The 14,404-nt window shown below is 43.8% G+C and overlaps 2 protein-coding genes across 2 annotated transcripts in view; both read left to right on the forward strand.

Moving 5' to 3' along the window:
- SARC_01956 (hypothetical protein) overlaps nucleotides 1-1,278 on the forward strand; it is a gene marked incomplete at its 3' end in the record, with an annotated part of 5,302 nt that extends 4,024 nt beyond the window's left edge. The window contains exons 4-5 of the mRNA XM_014304307.1: nucleotides 353-511; nucleotides 1,111-1,278. Coding sequence (XP_014159782.1) covers nucleotides 353-511; nucleotides 1,111-1,278 — 327 coding nt within the window. The remainder of the gene's footprint in view (nucleotides 1-352; nucleotides 512-1,110) is intronic.
- A 798-nt stretch (nucleotides 1,279-2,076) lies between these two features.
- SARC_01957 (hypothetical protein) overlaps nucleotides 2,077-14,404 on the forward strand; it is a gene marked incomplete at its 5' end in the record, with an annotated part of 18,887 nt that continues 6,559 nt past the window's right edge. Inside the window, 15 exons of the mRNA XM_014304308.1 lie at nucleotides 2,077-2,322; nucleotides 3,184-3,322; nucleotides 3,631-3,726; nucleotides 4,166-4,255; nucleotides 4,628-4,763; nucleotides 5,352-5,487; nucleotides 6,052-6,227; nucleotides 6,666-6,870; nucleotides 7,772-7,841; nucleotides 9,396-9,484; nucleotides 9,789-10,012; nucleotides 10,832-10,934; nucleotides 11,567-11,630; nucleotides 12,824-12,963; nucleotides 13,703-13,873. Of these exons, the coding sequence (XP_014159783.1) occupies nucleotides 2,077-2,322; nucleotides 3,184-3,322; nucleotides 3,631-3,726; nucleotides 4,166-4,255; nucleotides 4,628-4,763; nucleotides 5,352-5,487; nucleotides 6,052-6,227; nucleotides 6,666-6,870; nucleotides 7,772-7,841; nucleotides 9,396-9,484; nucleotides 9,789-10,012; nucleotides 10,832-10,934; nucleotides 11,567-11,630; nucleotides 12,824-12,963; nucleotides 13,703-13,873 (2,085 nt within the window). The remainder of the gene's footprint in view (nucleotides 2,323-3,183; nucleotides 3,323-3,630; nucleotides 3,727-4,165; nucleotides 4,256-4,627; nucleotides 4,764-5,351; nucleotides 5,488-6,051; nucleotides 6,228-6,665; nucleotides 6,871-7,771; nucleotides 7,842-9,395; nucleotides 9,485-9,788; nucleotides 10,013-10,831; nucleotides 10,935-11,566; nucleotides 11,631-12,823; nucleotides 12,964-13,702; nucleotides 13,874-14,404) is intronic.

A 14,404-nucleotide genomic window follows, 5' to 3' on the forward strand; every position in this document is an offset into this window, starting at 1 on the left:
GGTACGTATTTATTTCTTGTAATAGTGTCTCGTACCTCGCATACACATCGTGAGATATATATATATATATATATATATATATATATATATATATATATATATTATTCACGTTATGAGTTTTTTACCTGCTTATATTTCTTGATATGCGTATACCTACATACACTTATCGAGATACATACCCACATTTACTTCGCGAGATATATACCTACATACACCTCGTGAGATATATAAATAACTTTCCCACAGCAAAGCCTCGCCGAAAGGATTAAATTACCCATACTATGGGTCAAGCGACACTTTGTTTCATACCCATCGTCCTTTTCCTCTCTCTCCTCCGCACGCACACACACAGACAATACCTATGGATGGTGTGCGGCTTCCCAGTCATACTGTGGTCATCAAGAAACCCGGAGCCAACAGACGACAGGCCAATGCCACACGCGCAGAGCTCATCCGTGATCATCTCAGATCGGCCTTCCTCAGCATTACAGCAGACGACCCTATCTCCCAGGTACCTGACTGTTCGTGGCCAAAGGGCCGTTACTGCGGGACTGTGTAGTGTCGCGTAGGTGTACATGGTGTAGTGTCGCGGAGGTGTACATGCGTGCATGTGCGTCGGTGTGTCTGTGTGTTTTACGGAGTTTAGGGGGCTGTATCCACTGCGATTATAAGCACGTTTTGTGGTTCGCCTGCGGCATTGGTGTGTGTGTGTACACGCACTGTTGTGTGTGCAATCGTATAGGAGGGGGGGGGGGGGTTGGCCAGAAGTACGCTCAAGTTACTGAGTAATAGCAATGAGGGCCTTATAGTCCTGTCGACCGGTTGTCGAGATGTTGTCCGTGTGCGTACCTGATTGTTTGTTTGTTTGCAGGGAGGTGGAACGTGCAAAGCCTCACTTGCCAGCACACTCCCACGACTTGCCACACAAAAGTGCTCGTATTTGGATGGAGTGCTAGTCCTGACTATCGCTCTACACCACGTGTGCATACCTGCCCTCTAGCCACCGTTACACGACCAGGAATACATAGCCACCCTCTATACCCAGAGTGTGCGTTCTGTATCCTCATGATTGGGTGCTGATATACGCCACCGCTCTATCCCCCTCGGCAGTACCTGCACTCCAACCACGGCTACACGACCATGGGTATGGACAGTCAACTGTCTGGGTTCGAGGAGAATATCGCCTGCGTTCCGGGCCTCAGTCTGGGGCTGCAATGTCGGACCGAGGCCGACAACTCTGTGGCCGGCAATTCCTCTACCCCTGCCAATGGTAGGTGACTATATGGAGATGACTTACTATTAGTATTAGTATAGCAGCTCACCCAGTCGTGGTGATTCAGGAGGGACCGTTGTATGGACATGTACGCGTGCGTGAGCGTTGTGGGTCGTGGTGGCGCTTGATGCCTGCACCAATAGACCTTAACCGTCTAAAACGGTAGCGTATACTTGAGAAGGCTATGGACATGCATATACTGGGCTGCTTTTTGTTGTGTTTTGTTGTGTCGTTTTATTCTGTGCTGTGTGCTCGTGTAGTGCGGTCGTAATCCGAAACGTTTTTCAGTTTCTGTACACCCAAACATTGTCCGTCTCCTGCCATGCGACGCCTGATTATATTGTCGGGTATCGCAGACACAGCCTCAAAGTAGTTTGTAGTTGGCTTCGAGATAGAGATAGGCCTCTTGGGACCTGTATTTGTCCACCGAGTTTTAGGGCTGGTTCTGCCCGGACCGTGTTCGTTTGGGTTGTCTTCTATCTTTGTGGACCGTGTTCGTTTGGGTTGACTTCTATCTTTGTTGTCTGCTGGTGGTGCGCGATACTCCTCAGACCTACGTGCAACAGGATTGCAAGCACTACCACACCGCACACTGCTGCCACCACAGGCAACTAGAGTTGACACTGGCACCATTGACATTGGTAACTAGAGTTAACACTGACACTATTGACTTCTGTGCTAATAAGTTACGCGTATACACGAGTTGCATTATTGGCAACTAGAGTTGACACTGACACCAATGACATTCAGCACTAATAAACATCTACGCGTACGCATGTACTCGCAGCCACCCCGTTCTCGGCATGGATCACTCACTCACTGACTTCAACAAACCATTGACATATCCAAACGCTACAGCCACGGCTACAGCCACCGACATGGCCTCGGCCACAGACACAGCCACAGTGAACGACACACAGACAGTTGGGGCGCCGTTTGAAACCTCAAGCCTTACCACCGTTCACATAGCGGTGGCCCAGGAGATCACACAGGCTAAGAAAGACGAGCTGTTTGAGCTATTTACAACTGGGCTGCTGTTAGAGTTGGAGGTATAGTCTTAATACTAGACACGCTGTACATATGTTTTGTATGTGTGTATGGCTGGGTGAGTGAGTGTGTGTGTGTGTGTGTGTGGGATGGTGTCACTGGATGGTCAAGAATTGATGACATACATGTCAGTTGTATAAGTACGTATCGGGTTTAGGGTTTCGGGTTCTCTCTTCTTGTTTTTTGATACCAGGCAGCGCTTCCGCATCTCGCTGTGCGAGATATACGCGCGTGTGGTTGTACAATCAAAAGTATACCTGCACACACTCCTCGTTTGCCATTTGTGCCTTCTCCGTGCCTATATCAGATGGCTCTGCACTCGGATAAGTAACTTTCTGTATCAATTACTTAAGACATTCGGTTCGATGGCACGCCGTGGGCCTAGAGGTTTACACGTATAGTGTCTTTATGTGTACGAAGTTTATAATAGTTAAATGAGAAACATACAGTGCGCAACAACTAAATACTATCCAAATCGAGACACCTGTGTCGACTTTGAAGGCAGAAGAGTTCCACTACTAGGCACAGCAGCTCTTGAATGTATACCATCGCGCTTGTTACAGTTTCGCCCGTATTCCAATCGCTACGTCGGAATTGTTATATGCCGCCATTGTAAACCGCCGATAGGTAGAACTTGTAAAGTCCAGAGTACAAGTTTGGTCGGTACATACAAATTAATATTTATGTTCTACTCAAAGCGGATCTAGGGTCTGAACCTGGCTGCTGCGCTTGCATGTCCGTCTAATGTATGCATCAGTCTGTTTCTATAGATCAACATGCATATATATATATATATGTATATATATATATATCAGTTGTTATACGTACTAACCGTGTCCTATATCAATATGACGAATCCGCAGTTTATACCCACAAGTGATCACATTGAGGCTGTACTGATGATTGGAAATGGCACGGCCGACCTAGCTATAGCAGATGCCTACGCGTCAATGGTGGCTGTGGGCATGGAGCTTGACGCCATCGCAGTGCAGCAAATAGCAGGTAGGTGATATATATATATATATATCGAAGATGTCACTACTTGCGTTTGTGCCTGTGTTGTGGGTGATTGTGTTGTAAATGTGACGTATTTGTATTGAATCAAGTAGTATGCCTATTTATTCACTTCTATGACAAAACGGACCCAGGCTTTATTGGTGCTCCAAAAACATACCACTATAGGGACCTATAGCGCACACTAGCAAACCAATATGCATTCGCTTCATTGCTGAACCTGATGTCGTGCTTTTGCACGGATTTTTCGGATGTCTCATATCCCCTGTGTACGCCTGCACTTGCCCGTTCGTCAGGTGGCGACTACTACCACAGACATCAGGCGTGGACACTTGCTGAGGAGCACGCGGCTGGTCTGCGGGACTTTGAATACTCTGAAGCATGTTTCCCAGGTGAGTAGTCAAGGCTCTGTGAGTGTGTACGCTACGCACGGGCTCGTAACCCTTTGTGTGGGATAGCTCCTTCGCATGCGGACTATGTAGGTTGTCTATGTCGGCCTCGAAACTCGGATGGATTCACTGTGTGTGGTGCTAGGTATCTCGTGGTTGACAGAGTGTGGGTGTGCTGGGTGTGGGTGGCTGTGTTGTTTAGGACTTTCATGCCTTGGCCGACGAATCCATTTGTAATCGTCACAATCCGGAATAGAACATGTCTTTACCAATTTTTAATAAGTTTTTGAATTTGTAACAAATTTCTGATATGTCATTGAATTTGGTATCGATTTCCAATGAGTTATTAAACTTGGTAAATTTCTAATGAGTTACTGAAATCGGTGTGTTCTTTCGCTCACTGACTCTAATTTGCTTTTGGTGTTTTGGTGCAAATCTATAGGATTCGGACTTGATACAGCCTTGACTACGAGCATTGGGTATCAAATCAGACATGGACTCATTGTGGCGGGCGAGGACCTCGAAGTCACCAGTAAGTACCAAACTCTCGCTGTATTTTCATACTTTACCTTTGCATGCTTATGCCTCATGAGCATATAGTTTAATAGAAGATTGTTCTAAAATATAAGATTATATATATATATAAATGTGTCTGTGTGTGTGTGTATGTATATATGTATAAGTATATGTGTGTATATATGTATATGTATATATGTATATGTATATATATATATATATGTATATACATGTATATATATATATATATGTATGTATGTATATATATATATATAATCTAGATGATTATTTATAATCTACCATCCCGAGAGTTTCATCGCAATTGGGCAGTGCCTTCATCAGTCCGCGTCTATGATACCGATCCCCACACTCTCAACACACTGTACAGTCCGCCAGAACTACTTGGAATCGTGTGCCGAACCCAACATCTGTCAGGCCTGTCAAGGCTACGACTACCTCACCAACAACGCCTGCAACGAAACCAATCAATTCACGGGCTATGCCGGCGCTATCCGGTGCATAACGTATGTCCGTGCTCTTCTCGTATATATATATAATATATATGTATTTATGTGTGTATGTATATATATTGTGTTTCATTGTATTGTATTGTATTGTATTTTGTGGGTGGCATATGTGTATTAAGTAGTCCATGTGGACACATGCTTTTGGGATTTGTTTGACTGCTGTACAGCATTGTAGTGCAAGTCCAATGGTTCTCGATGAACTTATATTTTACTTGCGTACGCTATACAATGGGATATGTATGCCAATATGTAGAGTAGTGTGTAGAGTATTCAGGTGTGTGTGTGTGTGTGCGTGTTTATTTATATTTTAATATATATGTATATATAAATATGTGTGTGTGTGTATGTATGTATTTATTTATTTATTTATTTATTTATTAGTTTATTAATTTATTTATATATATATATATATATATGGGCTTACTGCACTATTTCTAAGCAACATTGCTTGTCAGATATACCCCCATGTATACAACCCCAACCTCACCAATTCTTTCCCTATCCACGGTCCCTTTTATACCAAATAATCCAAGCCCCAACCTCACCCGTTTTGTATTTGTATGATTCAAATGCCTCGTTTTGCAGAGATCGCGAAGGTGGCCAAGGGGGGCGTGTAGCGTTCGTGCGAGACGATACTGTGGCCTCCACCTGTGGGCAGCCCAATCCGCCAGACTGGTGCTTGGCCGAGGACGAGTACGAGATGATTGCCGATTTCGGAGAGGTGAATCTCATTTGGATAGGGATAGGGTTATAGTTATGGTTATAGTTGTGGTTGTGAATGGTTTGTTTTGAAGCTGTATTGTGCGGGTATGTATTGTGAAGTGAGAAAGTGGGGGATGAGCTTTTGTCTCCCACTTATATGTGTGTGTATGTGTTGTTCGCCTGGCCTGTGTCTGTCAGCATCACTGAGTGGACGTGTGTGTTGTAGCCTATCTTATACACATGCCTGTATGTTCGTGCTCAATGTGTTTACTCTATGTGTTTGCTTTACTTGAATGTTATGCCACCAGCACACACAGGACCTCTCAGTACAACGTCAATAGATACACATACAACTTTAATTTGAAATACAGATATCGTACTTGCACGGAACATGCGCGTGCTGCAAACATATACATACGCACACATACATACACATATACATACACATGTACATACCATACACACAATATGAGGGAGAGTCTGTAGCCCCGTTCAGAGAGGCGCATATGTCGCGTGTATGATGTTGAAGCGAAGACACGCCATATTGACACACACACACACCTGTGTTTGTGCACGCTCGCAGTTTCCATCGAATGCCATCATCTACGATCCCTTGCGCATGGACGATGCTCTGGAGGCGCGCCTGCGCCATGCGTTCGATTTGGCCAAAGACGAGGACAACACCACACTCGTGGACCATCATGAAGCCTATAACTCGATCTTTAGTCTGTCGCTGGCTGAGCATATTGACGAGTTCAGGTGTGTTGTTTGTGCGGATAGGGACGCTCGCGAATGCGGGGATGCTGGTTAAAGTGTCTCTGCTATAGGGTGCGGATGTGTGGCGAGGCAACCACGCGTATGTACATAGCTGTGTGGGTGCGTGTATATGTTTATACCTTTATATATATATATATATGTGTGTGTGTGTGTTTAGGCATGATATGTCTTTTGTCGGCAATAAGCACAGTCTACTTCAGCAGATCACCCACTGTCTGTGAGAGGACCAAACTTTACCAGTGACGTCACTAGGACTAAGCATATCATTGGGATCACATATGAGACAATAGATTCTCATATGACGGAACAAGCACAAGCAAGTCCACATATGACAGAAAGGTGCACATCACTGACCACTCCACTCCACCCACTCGCTCACCCGTGCCACTCCCAACCCGTTCTGCTCGCCTGCGGCTACAGCAAGAATGTCGCATGCGTACCCGGCATTAAAGAGCTGCTGGGCTATCCCAACATCACGCTGCAGGAGTGTGTCCTGTCGAACCATCGCGAGGGCACGCGTGACGACCCTATCCGCTTCGCCTACTACGGTAACCAGTACAACATCGATGAGATCAAGGCAGATCTGCAGGATGCCGTGGCTGGTTTTGAGTTTGAAGTAGTGCGGGTGTGTGTCCTCGATACAGCGCGTGTGTTGTGTGTTGTGTGTTGTGTATGTGCACGGAAGATGTACATTTGACAGTAGCATGGGTAGATAAGATACCTGGGCATGTACTCATTATATCCTCCTATACATGTACTCCCTTTCTGTGTGCGTCTCCATATACAGATTGGCATTATATCGCATATCCCCGTTTATCGATTCACATACATAATCCCTCTCAGTGTAGTGGTCTATTGTGTTGATTGGTTCGTTCGTTCAACAACCATCCGCCGACTGCCCAAGGTATCAGATACCGCCATCTTCCAAGTAGAAGAGAGTGAACCCCCGAGACAGTTCTCATAATACGCATACATCTCCATATGCTTGACAGATCTGTGTGTTGCATTTCACTACTCTTGTCCTTAGTATTATCTTGGTGTAGTTAAAAATCGGTCGTCTTATGGTAATATATCAATCACCACCAAATATGGGACCATTCTATTCGAGAAAAGAAAGAAAAACATATGGCATGTGCAGTTTATCTTGTACTAACTAATATCAACTAGTATTGTTAGAATCGGGAGAAAAGTATCTCGTATGAGGTATTCTGGAGGTGACTCTCCACGCTAGCAGTCGCCTCAGTTCACCAGCACTGAGCACAGCCTTGTCTTGTTGGTGGACAACTCATCCGTTTCCTCATTTCGTCAGTTATATATATATATAAATATGTGTGTATATATATATATATATATATATATTACACTACGACTCGTCTATTCTTTCATTCTTTTATTTATCCATTTACTCATCTATGTTTCAATCATTTATCTATTTACTCCTGCCCTCATTTGTTCATTTACTTCTGTGCTCATTTATCCTTTTTATTTAATTATTTATTGTCTGCTTCTCTTGCCACATGTCTCAGGCCACGGATGCCACACATGCTCTGCGCATGGTGTTGAATCACGAGGCTGATTTTGCAAGCGTAGATCCAGGTGTGTGTATTGGATCATTGTGTGTGTATGTGGGGATTGGGTAGGGCAAGAGATACCTAAAATAGTCAACAACAAAAAGTACTTGAAATGGTTAAAGAAGAACTTGAAATTGTCAAAGAAGTACTTGAAATTGTTAAAGAAGTACTTGAAGTTGTCAAAGAAGTACTTGAAATTGTTAAAGAAGAACTTGAAATTGTTAAAGAAGAACTTGAAATTGTCAAAGAAGTACTTGAAATTGTTAAAGAAGTACTTGAAGTTGTCAAAGAAGTACCTGGAATTGTTAAAGAAGTACTTGAAATTGCTAGAAGTACTTGAAATTGTTAAAGCAATTGTTAAAGAAGTATTTGAAATTGTCAAAGAAGTACTTGAAATTGTTAAAGAAGTACTTGAAGGTATGGTAAAGAATGACTTAGACGGTCTTTTTACAAAGAAAATAGGACCACTTTGTCCTAGACTGACAATGTTATGGTAACAAGTCGGGCGTAAAGTTTGATACGTCATGACCCTAGAACCCTAAACCCTTGCACTATCTTTGAGGTTGCGGGACTTTTCATAACTTCATCCAGGTGTTCTGATTTATCTTTGTACATGTATATCTTAGTACCTGTTATGCCGTAGGACATACTATATCTTAAAATATATATATATATATCTGAGCACATATTGTATCATACTACATACTATATCGTATTACTTAATACATCTTAGTATCTATATATATATATATATATATATATATATATCATAGTACATATTTTATCTTAGTACTTATTTATTTTAGTACATATTATATCCTAGTACGTATGTATTTTTGTACATATTATATCTTAGTACCTGTTATGTCGTAGTACATACTATATCTTAAAACATATATATCTGAGCACATATTGTATCTTACTACATAATATATCGTATTACTTAATATATCTTAGTATCTCTATATATATATATATCTATCATAGTACTTATTTATTTTAGTACATATTATATCCTAGTACGTATTTATTTGAGTACATATTATATCTTAGTACATTTGTATTTTAGTACATTTTATATCGTAGAACATTATATCTTAATACATATATATATATCTCTCTCTCTCTCTCTCTCAATCTCTCTCTCTCTCTCTCTGAGTGCATGTTATATCTGGCTACATAATATATCGTAGTACGTATGCCCATATACTACCTAAATACACACTGTATTGCTTGGCCGCCATTGACAACGCAGAAGTCGGTTGGTTGGATGCTTGAGAGCCTTTCGATACATCGAAACCATTCCCACGACGCTCTCTATAACTTTTCCAAGCACTATAGAGTCTCCTAGCAAGCACGCTATACCTGGAATACGTTTTCCAATCTCTATGGACTCTCCAAAAAAGCACGCTATACCTGGAATACGTTTTCCAATCTCTATAGAGTATCCTGACAAGCAGGCTTTACCTGGAATACGTTTTCCAATCTTTATGAACTCTCCTAGCAAGCATGCGCACTCTGAGAACCTACGCTTTCGTCCAATTCACATTCGGCATGGTCTTGTTCTCTCTATACACAGCCCTGGCGCTGAAGGGTATTCCGTTCGCCCTGATTCCGCTGGCGTATGAGACGTACTTGGACAATGTTACCACCTTCTACAATGCGGAGGTATGGGGTTGCACCACTTAGCACCATGGCGCACTATACTACGCATAGAATGGCAGTATCTGTGGTACTTTATTGTTAGAGAGGGAGGGTCATACTCTTGGTAAGCTGTATGGCGCCTACGGTCGAGTCTTCCGTTTGATAAGTGAGACTCAAATTGTACATCTGAACTCGGAAGGCTTTGATGTTGTATATACATATGATACTCTGATGATGTATAGTGTGTGTGTGTTTGTGTGTGTATATGTATATTGATATATATTGATATCGTTATTCACATCATTCCCTTCTGTTTTCTTCGTTCCAGGTGTGGACAAGAACGGACTCGGGCATAACCAACTTCACCGACTCGCAGTTCCTAAGCAGTTGCCATGGCAGCGCCACATCGAGCGCTGGCATGTACTATCCTGTGGGCTATGGTATCAGAAAGGGATACATGAACGTCACTACCGGTCAGAGTATCACGGATGTGGCGAAGGCGTATTGGTCAAAGGGCCAGTGCGCGCAACCTGAGCTGTGCGACGAAGTCTTGTGAGTACCTGGGGCAGGGTGGTAGTGCTAAGACGAGGGGTTGTGCTTTTGTGTATAAGTGTGCGTGTGGCTGGTTTATACTGGGATAAATCGTTTAGCATGATGTTCACAAGTGTTGATGCTCCCCACGACAGTGTCTGCATCTCCCGTCGTGGAGAGCCCTCGTGGGGATGGGGATGGGAAGTTGTGCGTTTGGGTGTCCACATATCCCTGTACACGCAAGCCTAGTGGCTGATGCAGACGTTTATGTGTCGTCCCTCGGCATGTGCCTTCCATAGGAGATACTAAATACCTACCTATATATATTGGGGGGACGTGGCTACGTCTGTCACGATTTGGGTCCATCATGTTCATGTATACAACACAGTTACACTCTCAAGACATGGTCATTTGGTGGGTCATATGATATAGAGTCTCAGGTTCCAGTTAGGATGGTCGTGTACATGCCCTGGCTCACGAATCAAGTACCTGAGGACACTACACCTCCTGTGTAGCCCTGCGTAGCCTATACTCTCTGTGATCACAGCTTATTGATGCCGGTCATGGATCTACAGGCTTAGCCTGCTACGACACCCAGAGGATTGATTAGAGTGCACTGATTTGGTTTATTATGACTGGGTTACTCTCGCCAACAGTTGAGTCTGGTCGGATCAAGTTATGTATAGCAAAGGTGTATGACACCTACATGTGACATGACGAGATCGCACTTATATATATATATATATACCCACACACATATATATATACATACGTGCATACAGTCCTGTCCGTCCCACAACGATCGGTCCTAAATAGCATCTCGTCTATAACGTTTTATAGGTGCCAGTCGAGCCAATTGGATGACAACGGGCAGTTGGAATGTCCTATCCAGGGCAATCTTCCTCAAATAGACAGCGAAGATGCCAGTGCTCTGCAATGCTTGGTGTGTTGTGTGTATCGCGACAGTCAGTTATTCTCTAGTATACTTCGAGTTTTGGGTTTAGGCTTTTTGGTTTAAAGGGTTCTGTGGGTGGGTGTAGTGAAGTATACACCCTTGTCTACTTATACCAGTAGCGCCTTGGTTGGCGTTTGGGATCTGCATTCGACTAGATGAACGTTGGCGTCGGATTCTACGTAATCAATTGGCGGGTTCGGCCTCTGGCTTCCGTTGGATGTATATATAAATGGTGTTTGAAGTGTGTGCATATGGCCCGATGGAAGCGTGTCTGCGCGAATGTCCATAGATATATCAATATCATAAAGAACCAATACTCCGGCATATGTGCCCTTATGCGTACGTAGTTGTGAACTTTGAAATGAGGTCTGATGTATATGTTTGAGTACACGCATTATCTCAATTAGTAGCCTACGCCTGTATGTACGGCACACGCACCCGTGTCCTGGCAGTACTGTTTATATCATCATCTCTTGTGACATATATATGTGCGTCATGGGACGTAATTGAAAACGTTCACACGATGGGGGCAGTATGAGTCAACACTAATATGCGCCGGTGCAGGGATACCGATTATCGCTCAGACACTAACTATATACTGTATTTATGATCCTTGCCAGTACTACGGTGGTTCCATCGCATTCATCCGAGAGGGAGCTATGTCGCTGGCCTGTGACTTTACGCGTAAGTCTGTGTGCATGCCGTACATATAAGTATTTGTATCTATGTATCTATGTGTGTGTGTATGTATTTATCTATCAATCTATCTATGTGTGTATGTATGTTAATAGATAGATATGAATATATGTTTGTGGATATGTATATATGTTTGTGTATATGTATATATATATATATATACTGGAAAACCTGGTGTATGTAAAGGTGCATATTTGCAATGTGAGTGGTGTTTCTTTTCTATGACTAGAACTCGCGGTGCTGAAGTTGGTCTTCGCACTCCGCAGGCTATCCTTGTCATCGTCAGGTTTTGAGGGTACACGCAGCGTATATAGCAGTAGGGCTTCCCTATATCGGCTAGTCTCTAAGTCCATACCTGCCAAGCCAACACACATACGTACATACACACACACCCACACACACATACATACACATACATACATACACACACACAAACATACATACATACATACATACACGCGCGCGCGTATACTTGTGCACGTTGGCTCTCAAGTGTGCTGGTTCTACTTCTATGCCAGATGATCTGTAGCGCCGTCTTTCGCCCGATACGTGTGCATACCCATCACTTGTAAGTTGATGAGAAGTTGTTGACCTTCCAGGGTTTTAGGGTTTAGGAAACACTTCACCTCACACACCCCCCCCACCCACACTCACTCACTCACTCACACTCACACATCCATCCGTGCATATGGTGTGCCTTACTTATAAATAGCAGTTATTCTTCAACCCTCTCTACCCCTCCCCCCTATGCCTATTGTGTGAATGCGTGGTGTGTCTTACTAATAAATAGTAGTTGACCCTTCAATCCTCTCTACTCCTCCCCCCTATGCCTATGTGTGCATGCATGGTGTGCCTTACATTTAAATAGTAGTTATTCTTTAACCCTCTCTACCCCTCCCCCCTATGCCTATTGTGTGAATGCATGGTGTGTCTTACTAGTAAATAGTAGTTGACCCTTCAACCCTCTCTACTCCTCCCCCTTATGCCTATGTCTGCATGCATGGTGTGCCTTGCTTATAAGTAGTAGTTGACCCTTCAACCATCTCTACCCCTCCCCCCTATGCCTATATGTGCATGCATGGTGTGCCTTACTTATAAGTAGTAGTTGATCCTTCAACCTTCTTTACCCTCCCCCCCCCCATGCCTATGTGTGCATGCACGGTATGTCTTGCATTCTACAGCCGAGGGCCAGTCGCAGAATCTGATCTGTCGGGAACGGGAGAACTACCACAAGATCATGGATCTCGGGAAGGTACCCACAGACATCGTCATCACACAGTCCCGCTCCTTCATGGCCGGCAAACGAGAGCAGTTCCAAGAGGTACATGCGCGTGTTAGGGAGTGGTGTATGCGTATGTATGTGTGTGTGTGTTTGGTATTTGTATATGTATGTGAATATATGCTCTGGAGTTAGTACATTCGTGTGTTAGTGGGAGTGGGTATCTGTGTAGCCACGTATGACCACGTATGTTCAGTTGCACTGGAACACATATGTTGGTGTGACAAACTGGAATCGGTTGTTTATATCATTTTGTTCTAAATAGTACCTTGCTCTGGTGTTGTTAAGCCCAACAAACGTACAGCTGTTGAGATTCTACCTACATGATCTAGTGCACACCTCACAGTATTACTACACCCGTCCGCAGAGTTGTAGTCTTGTCTGCAAGCTGTTCGCACACCTGCGTTTTAGGTTCACGTATACACACATACTCGGCCATTGCTTCGGATGATGCAGCATGAGATTGGTGGGGTGGATTGCTGTATACACCAACTTGCCCTACAATTACATTCACCATAGAGAGTCTCATTATAAACCCTGGGAACCGATAGTTCCTTGATGCGCCTGCTGCCCACAGCCACTGACGCAGATCCGTCTAGACATAAAAAATGTCACCCCCAAGTAAGCAACAGTGTATACGCCTACGATCACCATAGCAACAGGCCCTGCACGTCCGATCACCATAGCAACGTACGCACATGCGACGGTATTGATCACGGACGTCGTTCTACTATGCTCAGCTGTCATTGCATACCCACCCACACAACCTATAACCCCGCAGGAGTTTGTAAACGCATACGGCAACACCGTCGCTGGGGTAAAGCTGCGCCAGTACTTTGGCGACCACGCCAGCTACATGGTGGCCCCACGTGCCTATGATCTGAACGCGCACATGCACAACTACAAGAACAACGTCGCCTGCTTGCCAGATGTGGCCGATGTCCTCGGCCTGGTATGTATATAGCTACCACCGTCGTAAATACATATTCATGTATATTAATATATATATATATATATATTGTGTATTTGTGTATGTATATATCAAGAGTATTGTTCATGTATAGTACGCTCTGTCTAAAAAGCATATACCTCGTTTATTCGTTGCGTAGACGTAGTTAATCAGCTTCGTTCGCATTCTTCTCGCATCTCGGATTAGAAGACACCTTCACCTGTGCCTCGTGCTTTCCATACACACATACATAACTGTACAACGCCTTACAGAGCTTCCAGGTGTACCTAACTACAATTTCGGGATGACAGTTGTATGTACCTGTGCACGTAGAGCTTCCACATGGTGTGGCGACTGCTCCTTGGTGCACTGTGTCTATGTCACACACGGCACTATTCTGTTGTGGCTGTGGCTGTTAGTACTGGAGATATTAAACTTATCTGTGGCTGTCATTGTGCTCGGATTTATAATTAAACACCGGGATCGTCTACCTTTTGAGTATGTACCTCATACCCTCCACAGGGTGTCCTGGGT

This window comes from Sphaeroforma arctica, assembly GCF_001186125.1.
Source record: "Sphaeroforma arctica JP610 unplaced genomic scaffold supercont1.83, whole genome shotgun sequence".
Taxonomy (NCBI): domain Eukaryota; class Ichthyosporea; order Ichthyophonida; genus Sphaeroforma; species Sphaeroforma arctica.